Genomic DNA, 26563 nt, shown 5'->3' on the forward strand with positions numbered 1-26563 from the left:
CTTCCATGTGTGTGTGTGTGTGTGTGTGTGGTTTTGGAAGTTGTTTTGTAAGTTGCTCTGTGATCTTTTAGCTGTTGTTATAGCTAAAAGATCACAGAGGTCACTTATGATAACTATGTCTAATTAGGTACAGAAACTAAACTCAAGCCTTATCTATAAAAACATATAAAAGACAAAAACAAAACGTTATTATGAAATTAATTATATTCTCTGAAGTTCTCTCTAGTTTTACTCATTACGCTTGAACAGTGAGGATGGCACCCGTCTCGTTCCTTCCACTCACTGCTGTCGGCAGATTAAACTTGAGCTGAACGCAAACATTAAATAAATATGGAGCAACCTACCCGTTAAGGTGGGGCAGTGAGGCGGGTGGTTGAGTTCATGTCGTGGAGGGGCCCCCCCTGCCATGGGCCCCAGTGCACCTGCCCCCCCCTGTAGTTACGCCATTGCTGACAAGAGATGTGAAGGAAAAAAGAAGCACAAAACTTCCCAGGTCATGTGCGTGTGCACAGTGAAGTGCAGAACCAATAGTTTTTGAGAATAGTTTATGATATTTTTTAAGGTTGCTGTTGTTACTTTTAACAAATGGGTAGTATGGGTAAGATTTACCCATTGTTATTTATTTCACATGCTGAAGAACATGCATAAGAACATTTCAAACAAATTGTATGGGTTATTTCTACAACCCTCCAAAATCATTTTTTACAGTGCAAGATTCACCAGTTCAAGTTTAATGTCAAACACAGTCATGGACAATTTTGTATCTCCAATTCACCTGACTGCACATCTTTGGACTGTGGGAGGAAACCGGAGCTCCTGGAGGAAACCCACACAGACACGGGGAGAACATGCAAACTCTACACAGAAAAGGCCCAGAATGCTCCACCTGGCAATCAAACCCAGGACCTTCTTGCTGGGAGGCCCACCGAGCCACCGTGCCACAAAAAATTTAGCAGAAAAATGTGAACATTTTACATGTACGCACACCAGAGATGTTCGAGTCAAGTCACGAATCTTTAGGCTAGAGTCCGAGTCAAGTCACGAGTCAATATAATAAACACAAAACATATATTGCAAGTGTAGCGTAGAAATAACAACAGATTAGCGACTGTATTTTGCTGTTTTACTTCGTGCCTTTACTTTCCTAGGTACCAGTTTTCATTGCAAATTACTGTTTGTTTTCATTGCAAATTACTGCACAGCGGCCAAAATCCCAAACACAGCAAAAAATTCATAATACTGTTTACCTTAGCTTATGTTGTTCCAGATGCTATTAAATTTATAACCGTGTGTCCCATTAGGAATATAATCCATTATTTTGTAAATGTACTTATAATTAAAAACCTCCAAACTTTTCCCAGTTGTGAAGTAAAACACGAACCTGTTAGAAAGCCAATCAAGCGTTTCATTCATCTGTGTGACGCTGCAAACTAAATAAATACAAATAACAGCATTTCTTACTAATAATTACAATTAGAAGGTCTGAAGTGGTTAAGGTACTGGACTAGTAACCAAAAGGTTGCCGGTTCAAGCCCCACCACTGCCAGATTGCCACTGTTGGGCCCTTGAGCAAGGCCCTTAACCCTCAATTGCTTAGATTGTATACTGTCACAACTGTAAGTCGCTTTGGATAAAAAGCGTCTGCTAAATGCCGAAAATGTAAATGTAAATGTCTGATTGGTTCAGAAAGCGGTTCTTAAAATCATTAGCGCCAATTCTGTAGGAGTGTTCCATTCACATTATCTGTTACTGTGAAGTGCACTACGTAGGGTATTCCACCATTTTAAGTAGGGAGCGACGCTTCATCACTTCGCCGGAAGCTGGAACATTTACCCATTGCGTGCGTTGCGGGTTAAGACGGCTGGAGCGTTATTAGAGAGCAGAAAATGACACGATCAGAATGATCATATATATATATATATATATATATACAGGGGTTGGACAAAATAACTGAAACACCTGTCATTTTAGTGTGGGAGGTTTCATGGCTAAATTGGACCAGTCTGGTGGCCAATCTTCATTAACTGCACATTGCACCAGTAAGAGCAGAGTGTGAAGGTTCAATTAGCAGGGTAAGAGCACAGTTTTGCTCTAAATATTGCAATGCACACAACATTATGGGTGACATACCAGAGTTCAAAAGAGGACAAACTGTTGGTGCACGTCTTGCTGGCGCATCTGTGACCAAGACAGCAAGTCTTTGTGATGTATCAAGAGCCACGGTATCCAGGGTAATGTCAGCATACCACCAAGAAGGACAAACCACATCCAACAGGATTAACTGTGGACGCAAGAGGAAGCTGTCTGAAAGGGATGTTCGGGTGCTAACCCGGATTGTATCCAAAAAACATAAAACCACGGCTGCCCAAATCACGGCAGAATTAAATGTGCACCTCAACTCTCATGTTTCCACCAGAACTGTCCGTCGGGAGCTTCACAGGGTCAATATACACGGCCGGGCTGCTATAGCCAAACCTTTGGTCACTCGTGCCAATGCCAAACGTCGGTTTCAATGGTGCAAGGAGCGCAAATCTTGGGCTGTGGACAATGTGAAACATGTATTGTTCTCTGATGAGTCCACCTTTACTGTTTTCCCCACATCCGGGAGAGTTACGGTGTGGAGAAGCCCCAAAGAAGCGTACCACCCAGACTGTTGCATGCCCAGAGTGAAGCATGGGGGTGGATCAGTGATGGTTTGGGCTGCCATATCATGGCATTCCCTTGGCCCAATACTTGTGCTAGATGGGCGCGTCACTGCCAAGGACTACCGAACCATTCTGGAGGACCATGTGCATCCAATGGCGGTGCCGTGTATCAGGATGACAATGCACCAATACACACAGCAAGACTGGTTAAAGATTGGTTTGATGAACATGAAAGTGAAGTTGAACATCTCCCATGGCCTGCACAGTCACCAGATCTAAATATTATTGAGCCACTTTGGGGTGTTTTGGAGAAGCGAGTCAGGAAACGTTTTCCTCCACCAGCATCACGTAGTGACCTGGCCACTATATCCTGCAAGAAGAATGGCTTAAAATCCCTCTGACCACTGTGCAGGACTTGTATATGTCATTTCCAAGACGAATTGACGCTGTATTGGCCGCAAAAGGAGGCCCTACACCATACTAATAAATTATTGTGGTCTAAAACCAGGTGTTTCAGTTATTTTGTCCAACCCCTGTATATATATAATTGTCACATGTAACTAATGTTGCTGACTTTTGCTGTCCACAAGTCATTTTTTGCGAGTCACGGGTCCCCATCTCTGACACACACACACTATGCAGGTGCACACAAACATTTTAAGGACCTGACTGACTTCGACTTGTATTAGATGGTAAGGAAATGAGGCAACTCCTTGTTGGATGGAACGAAGAGCTTTCTTTAAAACAAATCCCAAAAACCACCCACACACACACACGTTACCATGGAAGCAGATTGAGACATTATCATTTGATTTTCAATCTTACTAATAAACACCCCTATCAGTCCACCATCCTCTTTTATCATTTGATTTTTTTTTCTTTTCATTCTACATCTTATTTTGCATTAGTCCTGTTTCCCAACCCTCCTCTTCCCTCTTCCCTCGTTTCACTCAGATTGTACTGAAAGAGCATCGTGTTCATGCTAAAAGTATTTTACGACTCACAGAAAAAGGCTGCATAAAAAAATGAATATTTATGCATTGAAGCACACCATATAAGCATGTATAATTACAGGCATTAAAGTACGCTCACTAAGAGCGCTCGGGTGACGCGGGGTGAAATACGCTTGCCCACTACTTCTGAGATCTGGGGATTGAGCAGTAGATTGCTCAATCTCATCTGCACAGGCTTTCATACCAGAAAATCAGTAATTGACGCTTAGACTTTCCCTAAGGAAGCCAGTCAAGCAGTTGCTGCAAAATGACAAGACACTGAACAAGAGTCTTAGCAGCTTTCAAGAGAGGACTGTCAAATCTTTTTAATGTTGTAGAGGAAGAAGAAAAAAGTTGTGGTGGGGGGTGGGGATTCATGGTTACAAATTCATGTCTGTTTATGGCCAGCAGATAGGGCACGTAAGCGTAGCGGTAAAGCACGCCAGTCCAGTGCTGACATCTCAAGCTCGTGAGTTCAATTCTTAGCTCTGATAAGGGTCAGTTGGGTGCCTACATGATCAGTGATTGACCAGTCCGAGGGAGGGAGGGAGAGCAGAAGCAATTCTTCATAACTGTTGGAATTCTGACCTCTGCTGGCTGATCGATGGTGCCTGCACAGTGAGAGGGGGGATAATGGAAATCACAAATGCACCTTGTGGCTAGCTGTATACAATTACTGACTATAGCCATCTTGTGCAATCTGTTGCTGTCACCTGGTTGGCCATTCCCTGATCTACCTAATGCACATACTTTGGTGTGAACTCCAGAACTCCAGTGGCCTGAACAGAGCTCAAACCCAATAGACATAATGTGTAGTATGAAATGTTAACTGCAAGCCAGGCCTTCGCATCCAACATCAGTGCCTGACCTCACAAATTCCTACAAACACACTCTGTTTTGAATTCAAAATCTAGCTCAAAGCCTTCACAAGAGTGGACACGCCGCTCAGGTGGCACAGTGGTAAAAACACGCTGGGACACCAGAGCTGGGATCTCGAATACATCGTATCGAGTCTCAGCTCTGCCTGCCGGCTGGGCTGAGCAACCACATGAGCAATGCTTGGCCTGTTGTTCAGATAGGGGTGGGATATTAAAAGCCGGAAAGGGACTCTCTCATAACTAATGCAGTTACAACCTCTGCTGGCTGGTTGATGGCACCTGCACAGAGACGGGAAAAGAATGCTGTCAGGGTATGTCTCTCCGTACAGTGATGATCCGCACTGCACCCGTCAAAGTGTAGGTGACAAAATGCATACAGCTGCTGCCCACGTGTTGGAGGGGGCGTGGGTTAGCTTCGTTCTTCTCGGTGGAGAGGAAGCGTGACACAATCGGGCAATTGGACGCGCTAAAAAGGGAGAAAAAGGGGGTGAAAATGCATAAACAAATTTTTTTTTAAAAGAGTGGACCCTGCTATAGCTGCAAATAAGCTGGGTCATATAGTGTACTGTATATCTCAGGCCTGACATTAATTAACATGTTAAAAATGTAATCACAAATAATATATACAGGTCCTTCTAAAAAAATTAGCATATTGTGATAAAGTTCATTATTTTCCATAATGTAATGATAAAAATTAAACTTTCATATATTTTAGATTCATTGCACACCAACTGAAATATTTCAGGTCTTTTATTGTTTTAATACTGATGATTTTGGCATACAGCTCATGAAAACCCAAAATTCCTATCTCAAAAAATTAGCATATCATGAAAAGGTTCTCTAAACAAGCTATTAACCTAATCATCTGAATCAACGAATTAACTCTAAACACCTGCAAAAGATTCCTGAGGCTTTTAAAAACTCCCAGCCTGGTTCATTACTCAAAACTGCAATCATGGGTAAGACTGCCGACCTGACTGCTGTCCAGAAGGCCATCATTGACACCCTCAAGCAAGAGGGTAAGACACAGAAAGAAATTTCTGAACGAATAGGCTGTTCCCAGAGTGCTGTATCAAGGCACCTCAGTGGGAAGTCTGTGGGAAGGAAAAAGTGTGGCAGAAAACGCTGCACAACGAGAAGAGGTGACCGGACCCTGAGGAAGATTGTGGAGAAGGGCCGATTCCAGACCTTGGGGGACCTGCGGAAACAGTGGACTGAGTCTGGAGTAGAAACATCCAGAGCCACCGTGCACAGGCGTGTGCAGGAAATGGGCTACAGGTGCCGCATTCCCCAGGTCAAGCCACTTTTGAACCAGAAACAGCGGCAGAAGCGCCTGACCTGGGCTACAGAGAAGCAGCACTGGACTGTTGCTCAGTGGTCCAAAGTACTGTTTTCGGAAATCAAGGTGCCAGAGTCTGGAGGAAGACTGGGGAGAAGGAAATGCCAAAATGCCTGAAGTCCAGTGTCAAGTACCCACAGTCAGTGATGGTCTGGGGTGCCATGTCAGCTGCTGGTGTTGGTCCACTGTATTTTATCAAGGGCAGGGTCAATGCAGCTAGCTATCAGGAGATTTTGGAGCACTTCATGCTTCCATCTGCTGAAAAGCTTTATGGAGATGAAGATTTCATTTTTCAGCACGACCTGGCACCTGCTCACAGTGCCAAAACCACTGGTGAATGGTTTACTGACCATGGTATTACTGTGCTCAATTGGCCTGCCAACTCTCCTGACCTGAACCCCATAGAGAATCTGTGGGATATTGTGAAGAGAAAGTTGAGAGACACAAGACCCAACACTCTGGATGAGCTTAAGGCCGCTATCGAAGCATCCTGGGCCTCCATAACACCTCAGCAGTGCCACAGGCTGATTGCCTCCATGCCACGCCGCATTGAAGCAGTCATTTCTGCAAAAGGATTCCCGACCAAGTATTGAGTGCATAACTGAACATAATTATTTGAAGGTTGACTTTTTTTGTATTAAAAACACTTTTCTTTTATTGGTCGGATGAAATATGCTAATTTTTTGAGATAGGAATTTTGGGTTTTCATGAGCTGTATGCCAAAATCATCAGTATTAAAACAATAAAAGACCTGAAATATTTCAGTTGGTGTGCAATGAATCTAAAATATATGAAAGTTTAATTTTTATCATTACATTATGGAAAATAATGAACTTTATCACAATATGCTAATTTTTTTAGAAGGACCTGTATATATTTTTTTGTTATTAGGCTACGTTTGTGCCACTTTAAACTTGTCAGTGTGGTAATTTGTTTTGCTTTAGTACAGCAACATTGTGTTTTTACTGCATAGCAATCATACAAGTCTTTATCCAGTTTGCGGTCCTGAGTTTACAAATTACTTTAGCTGCTGCTGCTGCTTAATATTGAATAATAATTTTGTTTTTAAAAAGCATGAGAATTCATCTCTAGATGAAACTACAGTTATTTGTGTTTACTGCAAAAAGCAATTGAAATAAAAATCATCTTTTGATGCTTCAATATCATCTTCGGTCAATGCATGCCTTTGTCTCGTCAGGTGTCTGCACACATGAATACACATTACAGGCAACTCAATCGATCAAAATTCTGAACCAAAATGAACTCAGACCAGCTTATTTAAGAGGAACTTGGATTGAAAGCCCATGGACTGTAAACGCTGTGAGAAAATGACAAGTGCTGTTGTTAAATGGATCACAATAGACCTGTTAACAAAGTTAACAATGTGGGTCTGAGCATCTGGAAACTGTTCAAATAATTGCTTTCTAAAGATAACTTATGAACATGAACAACGATTGGTCTGTTGTTCAGATAGGGGTGGGATATTAAAAGCCGGATAGGGACTCTCTCTCATAACTAATGCAATTACGATCTCTGCTGGCTGATAGATGGCGCCTGCACAGAGACGGGAAAAGAGTGCTGTCAGGGTGTGTCTCTCCGTACACAGTGCTGATCTGCATTGCACTTGTCAAAGTGTAGGTGACAAAATGCATACGGCTGCTGCCCACGTGTCGGAGGGGGCGTGGGTTAGCTTTGTTCTCCTCAATCAGAGCGGGTATCGGCATTAGTGGAGAGGAAGCATGACGCGATCGAACAATTGGACACGCTAAAAGGGAGAAAAAGGGGAGAAAATGCATAAAACAAAATAAAAGAAAATAGTGGACCCTGCTATAGCTGCAAATAAGCTGGGTCATGTAGTGTACTGTATATCTTAAGGCTGGCATTTATTAACATGTTAAAATTGTAATCACAACATTTTCTTGCAGTAAAACCTGTGCACAGCTGTACAGATTTTGTTTTGTTATTTTTGCAGTCGATAAATATTAATTAATTTGGTTCTTTAATCATGATTAATCACAATTTAAATCATGTCACAGCCCTAGTATATACAGATCAGTCATAACATTAAAACCACCTCCTTCTTTCTACACTCACTGTCCATTTTATCATCTCCACTTACCATATACAAGCACTTTGTAGTTCTACAATTACTGACTGTATTCCATCTGTTTCTTTATGTACTTTTTTAGCCTGCTTTTACCCTGTTCTTTAATGGTCTGGACCCCCAGAGGACCACCACAGAGCAGGTATTATTTAGGTGGTGGATCATTCTCACCACTGAAGTGACACTGACATTGTGGTGGTGTGTTAGTGTGTGTTGTGCTGGCATGAGTGGATCAGACACAGCAGCGCTGCTAGAGTTTTTAAATATCGTGTCCACTCACTGTCCACTCTATTAGACACCCCTACCTACTTGGTTCATCTTGTAGATGTAAAGTCAGAGACGATCACTCATCTATTGCTGCTTTTTGAGTTGCTCATCTTCTAGACCTTCATCAGTGGTCACAGAACGCTGCCCACAGGGAGCTGTTGGCTGGATGTTTTTGGTTGGTGGACTATTCTCAGTCCAGCAGTGACAGTCATGTGTTTAAAAACTCCAGCAGCGCTGCTGTCTTATCCACTCATACCAGCACAACACACACTAACACACCACCACCATGTCAGTGTCACTGCAGTGCTGAGAATGATCCACCACCCAAGTAATACCTTAGTAGTGGTCCTGGGAGAGTCCTAACCATTGAAGAACAGCAAGAAAAGGGGTTAACAAAGCATGCAGAGAAACAGATGGACAACAGTCAGTAATTGTAAAACTACAACGTGCTTCTATACGGTAAGTGGAGCTGATAACATGGACAGTATGTGTAGAAACAAGAAGGTGGTTTTAATGTTATGGCTGATCAGTGTATATGCTTGAAATTGCATTGCTCATGTAATTGTAAAATATTACTTCATACCATGATACTGTGAAACTGTAGTATTTATTTTTTCTATTGTATTTATGCATTTTCTCCCTTTTTCTCCCAATTTTTGCATAGCCAGTTAGTCCTCCACTGGTGGGCATCCTCATCACTTCTAAGGAGAGTATTTTCACCTGCCTCAAACTCCCTCCAACTCATTCACAGTTCCTCGACTCCTTCATATTCGCCCACACGTCCGTGGATTCGCACAGGAGGCCGGATATCACCCATCTCCATGCACCTCCACTTCTGTACAGGTGCCTCAGACTGCTAACCGGGGTCCTTACACAGTGTTTAAGTCCACTTATTAGTCCGGTCTAGTCTCACCCAGAAGACTGGTGATCAATTTTGTCTGCTGCAGGCACTGCCAACTGTGCCAGCTAGGAGGCGCCCAGCCGAGCTGAGATTCCAACTTGTGGAGTTCAGAATCCCAGCACTGGTGTGCTAGTGGAATATCCCGCTGTACCATTTCGAGCAAAAAAACAAAACGACCCTTATTTGCTGTTTTTTAGAAGTAATAAACTCACAGCTTAGCCCTAACAATAGACCTTGACCTTGTGCCCAATAAAGCTGCCAACTAACTAGGAACTATGCTATTCACAGCCAGCCAAGCGTGTGTGTGTGTGGGTATGTGTGTGTGTGCTTGTGTGCTTATTTCCCTTCGATTTCATTAAGCTCTACCAAAAGCACACCGATGATCACATTCTGGCACATGGTAAGATGCTAAAGGCTGATAGAAGGAACTGTTTAAATACACTTGGTATGCGCTGGCAGCATGCAGAGGTCATGTTCACGTTTGCCAGCGTGAGAGGAGAGATTAGATGCTCAAACACAAAGCCACGCAGTGCTGCTCAGGCTTGGCTGATCCAAGCTTCCCTTCCTGCCTCAGACACAAAGCAGAGAGCCAGAGCCAGCGAGCGAAGGAGCGCAGGCACCCGTCAACGATAAACAGAGCCCAGGGGAGCGAGCAGGGGCCGCAGCTGGGGCTTACGCGTACGAGAGAGCCAGGCGGGGAGGAAGAGACAAGAAATGGGCATAAACAGAGCTGACAGAGAAGAGAAGTGACTGAAAGAAAGAGAATGTGATGGAAGAAGGGAAGCAAAATAAAAGAATTAAAATAAATGAATGGATTGAGAAGGTAAAGGGTGAATAAATGGGCGAGATGAAGCCAGACAGAGGAGAAGGAAGGGGATGGACAGGATTGTGAATACAGCAGATGCAAACCAGAAGGCGAGTGTGACAGTAAGCCCATCGATAGTAGTTCAGACATAAAAACATAAACAATAAGGAGGAACTCAGGCTTTCCCATTTAATGTTTAAGATTAATTACATGAGGTTCTAAACTTACTTAATGGATTAAAGTTGGAGAGCAGTAATAATGATCCTATCTTGCTGGATACGTTCTCTCAATAAATCGCTAGATAAATTGCAGGTGATGCTAGCTTTGATAGCATATTATTTGGAGCACAGCAGTGGAACACAGATGGTGATCTTTACTTAAAAGATCACATCTGTCTAGAATTGTAATTCCACTTTATACTATGGTCCGTATTTGCTCTTTTCTGTTAATCTTTTTGTCTTTTTATTATCCGCCCCCAGTACACACAGCGATGTTTAATTTCCTTTGCACGTCTGTGAGGTCTGTAATGCATCTAGCAGCGACTTACAGTCGTGACAGCATACAATCTAATGCCAAGTTCACACTGCACGACTTTCTGATTTGCCGGGTCGCTGTACAGTTCACACTACACGACTGAATCTCTTGCACTCGGGAGTCTTTCAGTCGGTGTATATTTAACACTACACGACTGATCGGCGATAGGGGGTTTCACACTACACGATCTATCACCAACTGGAATCGCAGGCGAGCTTCTCTGCTCTCCCAAATATCGTTTTGTCACGAAAACAAACGCGAGACGTGACTAATGGTTTAATGATACCACGTCCAAAAATGCACGTTAACAAATAGCAAGCGATCAAAGTTTGTGCACGTAAAAACAAAGACAAAAAATAAATAAATCTTAGTGGATTTTGCTTGGATTGTTCTATAGTGAGTTGGAGGTTAATAAATATTTTTGCAATGCAACCTTGGTGTTTTGTAGAAAACAATAAGGTCAGAAATACTGTAAAACTTGTGTGTGTGTGCCGGTGTATTATGATATAAACTGCATTAAGCCCCTGTACAACCTTTTACACTCCTCCCCTGCGTTTCTCCTCATGCTGTATCTTGTGTTCTCATTGGCTGTTCGACATAGCACTCATTGCCAGTTGTGCAACTCAGATTGAGATATCTGAAATGTTAGAAATCTCGATCCGGTCGCCAAACGCTCTGCGAGCCGCTCGGATCAAGTTGTTGGATAGTTCACACTTAGCGATTGAGAGCCGAGTTTCGATCGCCGAGCGAACACCGAGTTGCTCCCGAGCCGGCAAATCTAGCGCCGACCAGTCGCCGAGCGAAAATCTGGCCAAAAGTCGTGTAGTGTGAACTAGGCATAAGCAATTGAGGGTTAAGGACCTTTTGGCCCAACAGTGGCAACCTGGCAGTCTTGAACCAGCCACCTTCTGATTACTAGTCCAGTACCTTAACCACTAGGCTACAACTGCTCTATTAAACATTATATCTCTATTTCAAGCATTTGGACTCTCTTACATTTGTGGCGATTAGCAGACACTTTTATTCAAAGCAACTTACAATTATGTATAAACACGATTCTGTGCAACTGAGTGTTAAAGGCCTTGCTCAGTGGCCCAACCACTGGCAACTTGGCGGTGGTAAGGCTTGAATCGGCAACCTCCTGATTACCAGTCCAGTACCAGTACTGCCCACTAAATGATATCTAGACATTTAAGAGCAGCTTGTGTTGTCTTATAGACCAGGGTTTTTCAAGCGACCCACATTTTGTTCGTGATTTTTACCGCAACCAAGGAAAAATAGTGGCAATCTGGTCCCACTGTGGTTTACAAGATGTATCATAAAGCCTCCACAAATGGGTGTTTATGTACAAGTTTTTTTTTTTTTTATATTTAAGTGCCTGTTAAAATTCATTTATTTAATTTGTATTATTTTTCTCTGCAACCCTTTTTTTGGCTCGCGACCCACCCAAGGGTTGTGACCTAGGGTTTGAAAAAATCTGTTCTAGACAACATCTTTTTAAGGACATTCATGTTTAAGTCAAGATTACAAGGACAGCCCACATTTTTCACGTTAAGAAAAATGGATGCAAAATTAAAGTGTGGGAACTGAACTCCCTCCCTTCATACTAGATGAATCTTTTATTAATATTGTGGTGCATTATAAAGCAAAATTAGACAACCATGTTTGCAAATGATGAGTGTTGATAAAAGCAAAGATGATGTAACAGTGGTAAACACACTCCTGTTCTGAATTCTTGTGAAAGTAAAATATATTAATTTTGTAGTAAAAGTACATTTACAAAAAATCCCTTTTCATGATGTCATTAAATACAGTGCTGTGAAAAAGTATTTGCCCCTTAGCTGATTTGTTCTGTTTTGGCTCATTTGTCACATTGAATGTTTCAGATCTTCTAACTAATTTTCAAATATGATAGACATTAGTAAACCCAAAATGCAGCTTTTAAATGATCATTCCATTTACTGAAGATAAAGATTCATTCAAAACCCATGTAAACAAGTAATGTCGCCCTAAACTTAATAACTGGCTGTGCCACCCTTGGCAGTAACAACTGCAATCAAACATTTTATCACTGTGAAGGAATTTTGGTCCACTTAAATTTGGCTTAATTTTAGGGTTTTCATGCCTCTCAATGCAATCCAAGTCAGGGATTCAAGTCACGACCACTCCAAAACCTTAATTTAGTTTCTTTTGAGTCAATTAGAGGTGGACTTGCAGTCAGAACACTGTCCTGCTGAATAACTCAACTGTGCTTGAGCTTTACAGCATGGACTGACAGGCAGACGTTCTCCCTCAGGAATGTCTGATAGAGAGCAGAATTCATGGTTTCATCAGTTATGAGAAGTTGTCCAGGTCCTGTGGAAACAAAGCAGCCCCAGACCATCACACTACCCCCACTGTGTTTGACATTTGGTATGATGTTCTAATGGTGGAATGCAGTGTTAGTTTTACAGTAGATGTAAACGGACACTTGTCTTCCAAAAAGCTCCATCCTTGACTCATCAGTCTACGTAATGATATTCCAAACATCTTAGGTTTTTTTTTTATCAGCACATGCAAGTCAGGCCTTTGTGTTCTTATTGGTCAGCAGTGGTTTGTACCTTGCAACTCTACCACTAATGCCTTTTTGCCCAGTGTCTTTCTTACTGTGAAATTGTGTATACTGGCCTTAACTGAAGCAAGTGAAGCCTGCACTTCTTTAGATATTTGTCTGCATTTTTTCTGACCTCTTGGAAGTCATATGTGTGTTTCTGGAACCATCTCCCACTCCTGGGAAGGTTCACCACTGTTCCATTTTTTTTTTTCCATTCATGGATAATAACTCTCACTGTGGTTTGCTGGAGTCTTAGAACCTTAGTGTTGGCTTTGTACACCTTTCCAGACTTCAATGATTACAATGAGTGTTTCACTGTATCTGTGAATCTGTATTTGTATCTCTTTTGAACGTGGCATCATGCGCTGCTTTTTGAGACCTTCTAGCCTGCATTACATTGCCAGACAGGTTCTATGTCAGTCATGTTCAGATTATACAGGTCTAGCAGAAATTATGACTGAGTGTGGCTAGTGAAACTGAACCCAATTGTCAATTAAATTTGTTTAACTCATCAATTTAGTAGCTAAGGGAGGAATGACTATCACAAAGGGAACAGCATTTTTCCTTTCATAAATAAAATCAATATTTAATAAAAAAAAAACATTTTGCATTAACTTGTGTTATTGTCTAATATAAAATGTAGTTTGCAGATCTTAAACATAAAAGTGTGACAAAAATATAAAAAGAAGAAATTGGAAGGGGGCAAAATAAGGTTTAATAGCACATACACACTTACACTTTCTATGTAACAAGTATTTACTTTTTTGGAAATTTAGTTTTGTAAAAGTAAGGAACCAAATGAAAAGGATACTGACTGCATTTCACAGGTTACCAACATGAGCACGTTCCAAACTGTATGTCTGGAGCTAATGCATTATTTAACCCTGCTTTGCTGTGTTGTGAGTTAATAATAGTACTGTGAGTTACTAATACGATCATCATACAGTACTGTCACTCCTGTCGTTACAATCTATCATGCAAATATAGAGTGCACGCAAGCCACAAACCAGCCATCAGGCTTCTAGGAGCCACAAAGATTTAGATCTATACAAAACAGCTTATGCAAAAACATGGCATGTCATGCATAGTGCACACTACACCCAACTATTGAGCAGTCAACAAATGATGGCATAAGCAAGTACATCACTGGCAAATTAATGTTGTGATGGTCAAGATGCAGAATCATTAATATGGAGTTCTGACGGAATTCATGGGCACTTGGTTGGTGCAGCGTTCTATTATGCAAGCCCACCATCGCTGAGATCTGTTGAAACCAGTTTCCACCCATTTAATTAAAACTGACAACCAGACTTTTATACAAACTGGATTCATTCTGACAGATTTAAGGTGAGGAAATTTTATGAAAAGCAACGTTTTCTATCATTTTTCTAAATACAATTCGCCAGTCAGTGGTGTAGTTCGGCAATGTATGTGACATGACTTTTAAAAACAAACTAAAATAATAAGTTCAAATTCATAAATAATAAGTCTGTTGCCAGGAAGAAAAAACTCTGTGTGACGAAAAATGCATAAAACAAAAGCAGAGCAAACTTTACATCACAAGCACTTCAGCACATTAACAACATAAATGTGCAAAATAAAAGAATAACTATGCAGTTCTAGATAATTGATTAATTAATAATAATTTAATATAAGTATGGTGTAGTATTATGTAGTAATTATTTTGGTTTAAACAAAACATTAATCCTAAAGTTAATCATATTTACAGTCAGCTAGAAAACTGATGAACTTCTATAAAAGATGGGTAAAAAAGAATGATGTCTTTATGGTTGATTAACTCAACCTCCCAAAGAAAATGAGAGAAAAACATCAGTAGTGGGTTTGCAATAAAACTGATAATAATACAAATAATCGTCTGTGATCTGAAGTTGTAGTTCATTTTTCCTCCAAAGACTGGAAATAAAAATCTTGTCAAGAAGCCTAAAATGGTTGTGGGTGGCTCTACCAGCTAGACAATAATCCAAAACATCCACATTTATACCAAAACGGTTCAATCAGCACAGACTAAAGTAATAAATACAATAAGCAATAAATTCACTCCACATTTCTCTTGAATGTAGTGTTGTTTTGTGCTGTAGATAAACGGACAGAGGGTACGTTTGATTTATTGTTAAAAAGCTGAGCATTGCTGGTCTGGAACCAGCATTGGATAAATCTCTCAAATCTGCGCTTATCAATAAACAAATCAATCAAAGGTCAATTACTGATTCATTCAGACCTATTGTGTTATAAAGGCTTTTACTCCTGTACAGTCTGTACATTTTGTTTAAAATAAATCCAAAACGGCCGCTCAGGTGGTGCAGTGGTAAAATACACTAGCGCACCAGACCTGGGATTTCGAATACATTGTATCGAATCTCAGCTCTGCCACCTGTCCGGGCTGGGCGGCCACAGAAACAACGATTGGCTGTTATTCAGGGTGAGGTGAGCCGGACCAGGGTTCCTCATAACTGGTGCGATTACAACCTCTGCTGGCTGATTGATGGCGCCTGCACAGGGTTGGGAAATAATGTGTTGATCAGGGTGTGGCTCTCCATGCACAAGGCTGATCTGCATATGAAATCGCCTCGTGCAGGTGCAAAGAGGCAGTCGGTACTGCACACGTGTCAGAGGGGGCGTGTGTCAATTGCAAAGCTCTTCAGTCAGCGGTGGAGGGTTGTATCGGTAGAGGTGAAGCGCAACGCAATCAGGGTAATTGGATACGACTAGATTAGGGGAGTAAATTGGGGAAAAATATCGGAGAAAAAAAAACGAGAAAAAAATACATCCAAAACGAGTGGAAAGGTGGCGCAGTGAGTAGCGCTGTTGCCTCACAGCAGGAAGGGCCTGGGTTTGATTCCCTAGCCAGGCGTCCAGGGTCTTTTCTGTGTGGAATTTGCATGTTCTACCTGTGTCTGTGTGGGATTCCTCCGGGTGCTCCAAAAACATGCTATCAGGTCAATTGGAGCTACAAAATATTGAGTGTGTGTGTGTCTGCACTGTGATGGACTTGTCCTGGGTGGTTTCTGTCTTTCACCCAATTAATTGGACCCACTGCAACAATGATCAGGATAAAGCGGTGGTAAAATGGACAATGAATGAATGAATGAATGAATACATCCGAAGTAAAGAGCAGTTTTTAATTACTGCATGACATTTGTAAAAGTTCATTTCACTTGAACCTCCTCACCTTGGTCTACATATTTAAAACACACTCATGCGCACAATAACTGCCAATAAAAAGATCCTTTAGAGCACTGAGCTGTTCTTTGTCCTGGTAATAATGAGTACTCTCTATATCTATGTGACTGGGTCATTTCAATCTTTTCCAAAGAACAATACTGTCAAAGAACTCATTTCCATGCACCTTAGCGCATGATTCCAGACAAATGGCATAAAGCCCTCAATATAATGTTTTTGGTTTCTGGCAGGTAGGTGTGTGTGTGTGTGTACTCACTCTTCACTGTAGCCGTCCGGGTGCAGTTATAAAGGATGGCAAGCTCTCCAAACACTTTCCCAGGTCCCATGGTGCATAGCTTTAAACCTTCTTTTGTTACCTCCACTTTTCCATCTGCAAAAATTAAGTGTAAGATTAAGTGTAAGATATATACAGTATATATATATTACTAGCAATAAATCTGTATTTTATGTGTAATACACACACCCCCACACACAGAGTAGTGTGCATTGCAGTAAAGACCTTACTTGGTCAGACAGCTAATTAAAGCTAGGGTCAGAGGATTTAAGTTAGGGTGTTTTTTTTTTTTTTTCACATTTAGGTAGCTGACCATAATCAGGCTATAAATAGGACTGATAATATGACCATATATATATATATATATATATATATATATATATATACACCGATCAGGCATAACATTCCTAATATTGTGTTGGTGCCCCTTCTGCTGCCAAAACACCCCAGACCTGCCGAGGCATGGACTCCACTAGACCCCTGAAGGTGTGCTGTGTTATCTGGCACCAAGATGTTAGCAGCAGATCCTGTAACTCCTGTTAGTTGTGAGGTGTTCCCCAGGTAAGCAACGCACACGCACCCGACCATCCACGTAATGTAAAAAAAAATGTGATACAGTAGACCCTTGACTTCATTTAATTGGATTTAATTGCTTGAATTTAATTGGCTCCGAAGGGCTGTTTTTAAGTCAAAATGTTTGTTAGTTAAACCTATTTTTCCCATAAGAAATCATGTAACTAGAATTAATCCGAGCCAGACCTCTCAACCACCCCCCCCCCCTTACCTAACCTTTCTAATGTCTTAAATTGTCTTTTTTTACATACAAGTATATTTTCCCTTAATCTTAAATGATAGAATAGACATTCCTGTATAAACAATAATAAACAACAATACACAGTAGTACTGTACATAAAAAACACACATCACATCTCATCACTTTCAACTTGTTGTTTCTAAATTTGTTCATACGTTAAGTAAACTGTACATCAGACCAGCCAACCTTCTTCCATTGCTCAGTGGTCCAGTTTCGATGCTCATGTGCCCATTGTTGGTGCTTTCGGCGGTGGACAGGGGTCAGCATGGGCACCCTGACTGGTCTGCAGCTATGCAGCCCCATACACAACAAACTGTGATGCACTGTGTATTCCAGCATTAACTTCTTCAGCAATCTGAGCTACAGTAGCTTGTCTGTTGGATCGGACCACACAGGCCAGCCTTTGCTCCCCACGAATGAGCGTTGGCCGCCCATGACCCTGTCGCCGGTTTACCACTGTTCCTTACTTTGACCACTTTTGATAGATACTGACAACTGACAACAATAACGATATACAAATACATTAGGTTTTTAATTTTCATTTCAAAAGCCAGCAAGCAATATAATAAATGGGGTGGCAGACGCATTATTTTTTGTTCATGTTCTGATGTGATTGAGGGATGGCATTATATTATTATATTATTATCTATATTATTATAGAATCACTGATGTTTCCTTTAAGTGAGAAGCTCACATGTGGTCAGACTAATATACAGTTGATGCTCCTTGACTTAATATTAGTCTGCTTTTCTGTAAATGCTCTGTTCTAGATTTTGAAACACACTTCCATTGCGCCATTTGCCAAGTTGCTTTATAGCAGCTGACACTTGGCACTGTGTCTGAAGATCTTGGGCTTCTTTGTAGCTATGCTGGGACAAATTTAAACCATGAAGCTCTGAACTAACAGTTTTTGTGCTGCCATTGCTCAGAAAGAAATTGAGAGCCAGGCATGCTCATACAACATCAGTAACTGGGAATACATTTTCAAGGATACACTTTAGACTCTTGTGGAAAGCCTTAAAGAAGAGTGGAGGCTGTTATTGCCACAGAATGTTCTATTATTAAGGTTATCATTAAGTGCCCACATACTTATTATATATTGGATATATAATTAAAACACAAGTTACATCATGGTTTTTAACCTTCAAACAGTTACAGATGTCATGTGACCTCATAATAACAATGCTAATGAGCTGCTTACATTTACATTCTCAGCATTTAGCAAACTCTTTTATCCAAAACAACTTACAGTAATGTAACAGTATACAGTCTGAACAATTGAGGGTTAAGGGCATTACTCAAGGGCCCAACAGCAGCAACCTGGCAGTGGTGGGTGTAACGCTTTATGGGCTATGACAGACAAGAGGAGGCGGACACATACGCAGATGTTGAACAAAACTTTTATTAATAACTAAAGACAGGAGAAAACAAACTGACAAGACACGACCTAAGCTAAATGCTATGCTAACTTAAACTAAACACACATGAACGAAGCTAATCTAATCTAAATGCTAAACACTAAGCTAAACAAGAGCTAGACAGGACTAGACAGAACTAAACAGGGCTAAACAGAGCTAACAGGGCTAAACAGACTAATGCAAAGGCTAATAAACAAAGACTAAGGCTACCAAACAAAAGACATGCTAAAGATAGCTAAACAGGACAAAACAGGACTAAACAGGACTGAACAGAGTGGACTGAACAGGACTAACAAAACAAACTAAACGAACAAACCAAAACAAGGCAAACAAGTAAACGGACAGAATCAAGCAAACGGACAGAATCAAACCAAATAAAAACAGTTTAAGAGCCCAGCCCAACCCAGCCCAGCCCAACCCAACCCAACCCAGCCCAGCCCAACCCAGCCCAGCCCAGCCCAGCCCAACCCAGCCCAACCCAGCCCAGCCCAGCCCAGCCCAACCCAACAGAGCTACAATAAAATAGTCTCCACTCAGGACTGAGAGTGAGAGAGGGGCGTGGCAGGAGACCCCCAATCTCAATCCGCTCCCTACTCACTTCGCTTCTCCACTCCGCCTCCGTTTGAGTGTTCACGTGGCGTGCCGTCCATCTGTAGCCATGGTGACGGCAGCTTCCTTCTTCCATTCAAAAGCAAAGAGGGCATCCCAAAGTTGACTCCTGAATTTACGTAGATCCTCCCCTTAATCGGAAGCACAGTTCGCAGCACAGAGTGTGACTTCATATGGAGTGTCACTCTATAGTGGAGTGTTAGTGAGGAGGGAACGGTTTGGGAAAGGCTGTGAGAGTGCTCCCAGAGAGAGGGGTGTGGCACATAAGAGCACAGGAACACACAGAGGCTAGATTCGTGACAGTGGGGCTTGAACCAGCGATCTTCTAATTACTAGTCCAATACCTTAACCTTACCCAGCTGCTTAATTAATTTAAATAATTCATTTACTTAGAATCAATATATTTTCTGTTTTGACTTTACAGCATAGTTAAACAAATGTAATCAATGAAATTATTATAATGTATGTATTAATGTATGTAATGTATAAGCTAACAACTTTTGCATATCAATACTGCAATTGTATGTTAGCTTTAGCTATTTTAATGTCATTTTTTCCTGATACTGTCTTCGGGGTGCACTCAAGTTTATGTGAATAAAGCTCAGATGAAGACCCTGATGACCCTGATTACACTCCCAGGAACAAAGACAGGGAGAGTGATGAGTCAAGTGGGTCTGATGATTCGGACTGTAGTAAATCACATGATTCATCAATCAAACACAAACCCAAGACTGCAAAAAAATAAGTGCTCAAGGAAAAAAAAGAACTTTCCTGAAGAAAGATACCTTTAGAATCCACTGAATGCACATAAGTACTGAGTAAGTCCAAATCATCTTCATACTCCACTGGAATATTTTAGAAAGTTTATAACAGATTTGCTACAGTTACTGATGAAACAAACGTATTTGTTCAGTGTAAATCTGAATGTCACAGAAATGTTAACACAGCTGTTAACGAACCAGAGAACTAGAAACGTGGATGGACTTTTACCTGTGCATGGGTCTTTGCCAAAATTGTCATACTGGGAAAATATCACATGGTTTCCCATTCAGACCCTGCAGCAATGTCTACGTTTTACTCAAAATATTAATTTATCAAACAGGCAAGTTATAAGTGCTGAAAGATTCACCCATTAATTAATACATTTGTTTTTTTATATGAGGTATATACACCGATCAGCCGTAACACCAAAACCACCTCCTTGTTTCTACACACATTGTCCATTTTATCAGCTCCACTTACCATATAGAAGCAATCTGTAGTTCTACAATTATTGACTGTAGTCCATCTGTTTCTCATGCTGTTCTTCAATGGTCAGGACTCTCCCAGGACAACTACAGAGCAGGTATTACTTGAGTGGTGGATCATTCTCAGCACTGCGGTGACACTGACATGGTGGTGGTGTGTTAGTGTGTGTTGTGTTGGTATGAGTGGATCAGGCACAGCAGCACTGCTAAAGTTTTTATACATCTCACTGTCACTGCTGGACTGAGAATAGTCCACTAACCAACAATATCCAGCCAACAGCGCCCCATAGGCAGCATCCTGTGACCACTGATGAAGGTCTAGAACAGGGGTCAGCAACCTATGGCACGCGTGCCAAAGCTGGCACGTGAAGCACGTTTGCCTGGCACGCTGATTGGTAAGAGTAAAAAAAAATTTATTTCATGCTCAGGGCTGCGCCTTAAAGTTGGATCCGTCCTTACACCCTATGCCATATGCTCACCCCCGACACCTTGATTAACCTTAACCATAAATTACTCCACCTTAACCGCCTCCCACCTATGGCCAGTTAAGGTTAATCAAGGTGTCGGGAGTGAGTCAGCTTTCAATTTCGTGCAAAAAGCTCATTTAAGGATAATGCTGACAAAACGGATTCTATCAAACGAGAAATTTAAAAGTACAAGAAACAGACTAGTGTTCTTCAAAATTTAAGCCATGGTAAAAGTTCACCTGATATACACCACAGATGGATCATCTTTGCAGAGAAAGTCAGGGACAAGGATCACACTGACATGCAAGTTGAATTAACTGATTCATTGGTTTATGTTACATGCATAGCAACAGTTTGTGTTATATGACTAATGTGTTCCATGGCACACTTAGTACTTCATCTTCAATTAATTTTTTTAGTCGGCACAGAGTACAAAAAAGGTTGCTGACCCCTGGTCTAGAAGATGACCAACTCAAACAGCAGCAATAGATGAGCGATCGTCTCTGACTTTACATCTACAAGGTGTACTTTACATCTAATAGAGTGGACAGTGAGTGGACATGGTATTTAAAAACTCCAGCAGCGCTGCTGTGTCTGATCTACTCATACCAGCACAACACACACTAACATACACACCACCATGTCAGTGTCACTGCAGTGCTGAGAATGATCCACCACCTAAATAATACCTGCTCTGTGGTGGTCCTGTGGGGGTCCTGACCATTGAAGAACAGGGTGAAAGTAGGCTAAAAAGTATGTAGAGAAACAGATGGACAACAGTCAGTAATTGTAGTGCTTCTATATGGTAAGTGGAGCTGATAAAATGGACAGTGTGTGTAGAAACAAGGAGGTGGTTTTAATGTTATGGCTGATCAGTGTATTTACCTTAAACACCCATTGTGACAATCAATGTTAAATTACAGATTTTGACAATGGGGGTTAGCATTTTTAAAAAAGCATTAAAAATGCGTTCCTTGTGGTCTCTTTTACATCCCTCATCATTTTCCTTTAAGGTGAACTGGGTCCAGGTTCTCACTGTGCTCAGGTGCATCATTCTTGCTTTGATTATATTGAGAGGTGACTGGAGCTAAATTGGAGCCCATGTGTTGCGATTTGATTTGATTGGACATTGTTTGGAAAAGCACACACCTGGGTCTATAAGGGCTCAGAATTTACACTGCATTGTCAGGAAAGAACAAGCCATGTGGTCTAAAGAACGATGTCTGAATCTCTGTAATCAAAATGTTGCAAGGCATGAAGCAGGGCAAGGATATAAAACAACATTTAAAGTTGGTAGTGTTCCCAGGATCACAGTGGCCTTACAACAGTGAGCGATTCACCTTGCTAATATCATCCCTCCCGTGAAATATGGTGGTGGTAGAATCATGCTATAGATGTCTGGTAAGACTGATAAGAACTGTGGGATTGATAAATGCAGCTAAATACAGAAACATTCAGAAAAGCTTACAAAAGAACACACTAACTTAGACTGTAGTGAGAGTGAACCTTTTAACACAGCAATGGAATGAAGCGTACAGCCAAAAACAACAGTGGGGTGCCTTCAACACAAGTCTTTAAATGTTCTTAGGTGGTCCAGACAAAGCCCTGACTTAAACTCCATCAAATACTGTGGAAAGACCCAAAGATGGAAGTTCACAGATGTTCACCATTTAATCTGATGGAACTTGAGAATCTGACACAAAGGGTCTGTTCGAAAACCTAGTGAGCTGCCATGCTGTCTTACTGCCTACATAGGCAGCTGCCTAATGCCAAGTTCACACTACACGACTGGATCTCTTGTAATCGGGAGTCTTTCAAGTCGGTGTGGCTTTCACACTACACGACTGATTGGCGAGTGATCAAAGTTGTTTGTGCACTGATGTGCAGCGTAAAAGCAAAGAGAAAAATAAATGAATCCGAGTGGATTTGGCAACGCGACCAGCAGGGATTGTTCTGTTCTGTAGCGAGTTGGGGGTTAATAAATATTGTTTTGTAATGCAGCGTTAGTATTATGGTTTGGCGTGGACGATAAGTTCACAAATATTGTAAAGCTTGTGTGTGTACCGCACTCATTGCCAGTCGCAACCGACTGATCCAGATATTCAACACGCAAGATATCTCTCTTCATTCGGCAAGCGCTCGGCAAGCCACTCAGATTGCTTCATTGAACAGTTCGCACATAGCGATGAGAGCAGAGTTTTGATCGCCGAGCGAACACCGAGTTACTCTCGAGCCGGCAAATCTAGCGCCGACCAGTCGGCAAGCGAAAATCAGGGCAAAAACCGTGTAGTGTGAACTAGGCATTAGTAGAAAGGATTCTAATAAGTCATCGACTTATAAGGCAGGTTATTTGAACGCACTACTTAGACAGCGATTCTATCAGTTTTCGCTTACTAAGCTAACACGTTAGCCTCATGCCATTCAAACCAAAGGGATGAGGTGACACAACGTGCTAGCATGTCAACTAACATCTCCCTCCGTGTACCGAAATGGTTAAATTCGCTGATAAGCTCAAATTTGCAAATAAATGACATGGCAAGTTTATACAAATTCAAAATCAATTATCATTTATTTACATTTAAAAATAACTCCGTTTGTTGCTCCAAATCAGTCCGCCATATTTTTTGTAAGAAAAGTTGTGCCGCACTGAATGCAGGGATTGCCTTCACTGCTAAGGCAGCATTGGATGCTCCCTCATTATTCAGTTAAAATACCGTTCAAATTTAAGGTACTTTACTAGGCTGCATGTTAAGGCATCTAAGAATTCGAACAGCCTTCTTCTGGGGAGCATGCATGTGATGACATAACATGCTGTCTATATAGAGAGCTCACTAGGTTTTCGAACACACCCAAACAATGGGACAAACTGCCTACATCCATGTGTGTGCAAAATTGTAGAGACATATCCAAGAAGACATTCTCCAGTAATTAGAATCAGAATCAGCTTTATTCGCCAAGTATGTTTGCACATACAAGGAATTTTTTTCCGACTGTTGAGGCTAAACAACTGGTCAGTTATAGTAATAATGAGATTGATGCCATTTTTTAAATGCATTTTCTCCCCTTTTTTCTCCCTTATTTTAGCACGTCCAATTGCCCGATTGCATTATGTTTCCTCTCCACCAATGCAATTCCTGCTCTGATTGAGGAGAATGAAGCTAACCCACGCCCCCTCCGACACGTGGGCAGCAGCTGTATGTATTATATCCCCTACACTTTGACGAGTGCAGTGCGGATCAGCACTGTGTATGGGGAGACACACCCTGAGAGCGCCATTAATCAGCCAGCAGAGGTCGTAATTGCATTAGTCATGACAGAGAGACCCTATCCGGCTTAACAACAGCCATATCTGAACAACAGGCCAATCGTTGTTCATGTGGCCGCTCAGCCTAGCCGGCAGGCAGCGCAAACCTGAGATTCGATACGATGTATTCGAGATCCCAGCTCTGGTTCCAACGTGTGTTTTTAGCGCTGCGCCACCTGAGCGGCCGAGTTTGGTGGCATTTGGGGGGAAAAACTGTTACTGTGTCTGTTGTTTTTTGTGTGCAGGGCTCTGAAACGCCTGCCAGAGGGTAGGAGGTTAAAAAAGTTTGTATCCAGGGTGTGAGGAGTCTGTGATTATATACAGTTCCTGGTTCTATTTGTGTACAAGTCCTGGAGGGGGCTTCAACAAACTATTAAATAAAGGGTCTGAAATTTTTTTGGTTAAAAATAGATTTTAGTTTTTGATTTTTAAAATATACAGTACAGTAAATGCTGAGATATAACGATTGCTGCTCTTCTATTATTTCTAAATTCAAGATTAGGTTTAAGCTTAGTTCATATCTATGCATCATTCATGAACTTAAGTCTGCACAGAGCTGCTAACAGGATGTACTCCAGCTGTTTGGAATCTAACTCACAGTTTTTCCCCAAATAAGGTCTGAATAACGACCAGCAGGAAGCTTAAAGTCAGCCTTTTAGATCAATTTGTTCTCAACACATGCAGTCCCACAGTGTTCGTACTTCACCAGAGCAGGAAGTCATCATGTATAAGCCACCTGACCTCTACCCCATTTTCAGTCAAACTCAGGAAGTAATGAGTCTCGAGGTCAGCGAGTAACACATCTTGGCCTACATAATTTCTTGTATTCCGTATCGTACACTGGTCCGCTGAGCATCCTCTTGTTTTTATAGCCCTGTTTGTGATTTTTAAATGGGGTTGAACGGTCAAACAGAAAGCCTGATGAGTATTTTGTTAGAACATCTTGCTCTTTTCAAAGACACTTTAAAAATACCAGAAGCTGGGCACAGTCTGGCTGGATGATCAATAGACACAATAGGGTGTGTCTGAGAGAGGGAAGATGAAGTGGCATTTCTTGCTGCCAGAGCAGCAGCTACAGCTGCCTGGGTTTTTTTTTTAATTAGATAAAATGGCTCACTAATTACATTTAAACTGGACAAAGGCAAATAGGGCAATTACTTCTTTTCACACAATGGCATACTTGCAGTTGAAAGTATTACACTGCCATTATCTTTATTTTTTTCCTCATTGCATTGTTCCAGTCTGAATATACTTAATTTCCCAATGCACCTTTGCTAGACACACCACACCCCCAATACAAGTGAAGCCACAGGATGTAGATTGTTAAAGAAAAGCCCAGCACTTACAAAATTCTACATTCCTTGCCATTGCCAAGACACAAACCCAAGAGTCGAGACTCATCTATGGTGGGCTAGCATATCAAGACTACTGTGTTGCCCGAGTGCCACTTTGTCAAGGTCAAGAAAGAAAAATCCAAACCCAGTTGATTACAGCTTATACAAGTCGAGCATACTTTTTACTCTGCTGTGACAGAAGCTCATCTTTGTATTTTACTCCAATTATCAATAATATTTAAGGCTATCAGAAGATCAAGTAGAGACGTGATTTTAGTACCTGACCATAAAGAAAATGATTGCATTGTCCCAATCTGAATATACTTCATTTTCTGATGCACCTGTGCTAGATGCACTACGTCTCCCAATACATGTGAAGACACAGGATGCAACTTTGTAACATCCAACAGAGGATTGTTAAAGAAAAGCCCAGCACTTGGGAATTCGACACTCTTCCATGTCCTTCCAACATTCACACTAGTGCATCAGCCCAAGAATAGGAGTCACTGTTGCGAAAACAAAGAGGTAATAATAATAATAATAATACATTTTATTTATATAGCGCTTTTCAGGACACTCAAAGACGCTTTACATAAAAACTAGTCATAAAAACAATCAAAACAATAGGAATCATAATACAAAATTAACACACACATCAATCATCAACAAAATAATGACAAGGAAAACAGAGAAGAAGAAAAAACAACAAGACAGTTCATTAAAACAAAGCGATACAGAACAAACAGCAATAAAACATACTCTAAACATATAAAAAGTAGACAAAACAGGACAGATTCACGTACAATCAGGAACTGAGGTCACTGTGATGAGTGGGGA

The 26563-nt window shown here is 41.3% G+C and overlaps 1 protein-coding gene across 2 annotated transcripts in view; it reads right to left on the minus strand.

Moving 5' to 3' along the window:
* prkg1a (protein kinase cGMP-dependent 1a) overlaps positions 1–26563 on the minus strand; it is a 137641-nt gene that overhangs the window by 63264 nt on the left and 47814 nt on the right. For both annotated transcript variants that reach the window (XM_062996155.1, XM_062996154.1), the window contains exon 3: positions 16516–16629. In XM_062996155.1, the coding sequence (XP_062852225.1) occupies positions 16516–16629 (114 nt within the window). The remainder of the gene's footprint in view (positions 1–16515; positions 16630–26563) is intronic.

Source organism: Trichomycterus rosablanca, chromosome 5, assembly GCF_030014385.1.
Source record: "Trichomycterus rosablanca isolate fTriRos1 chromosome 5, fTriRos1.hap1, whole genome shotgun sequence".
NCBI lineage: Eukaryota > Metazoa > Chordata > Actinopteri > Siluriformes > Trichomycteridae > Trichomycterus > Trichomycterus rosablanca.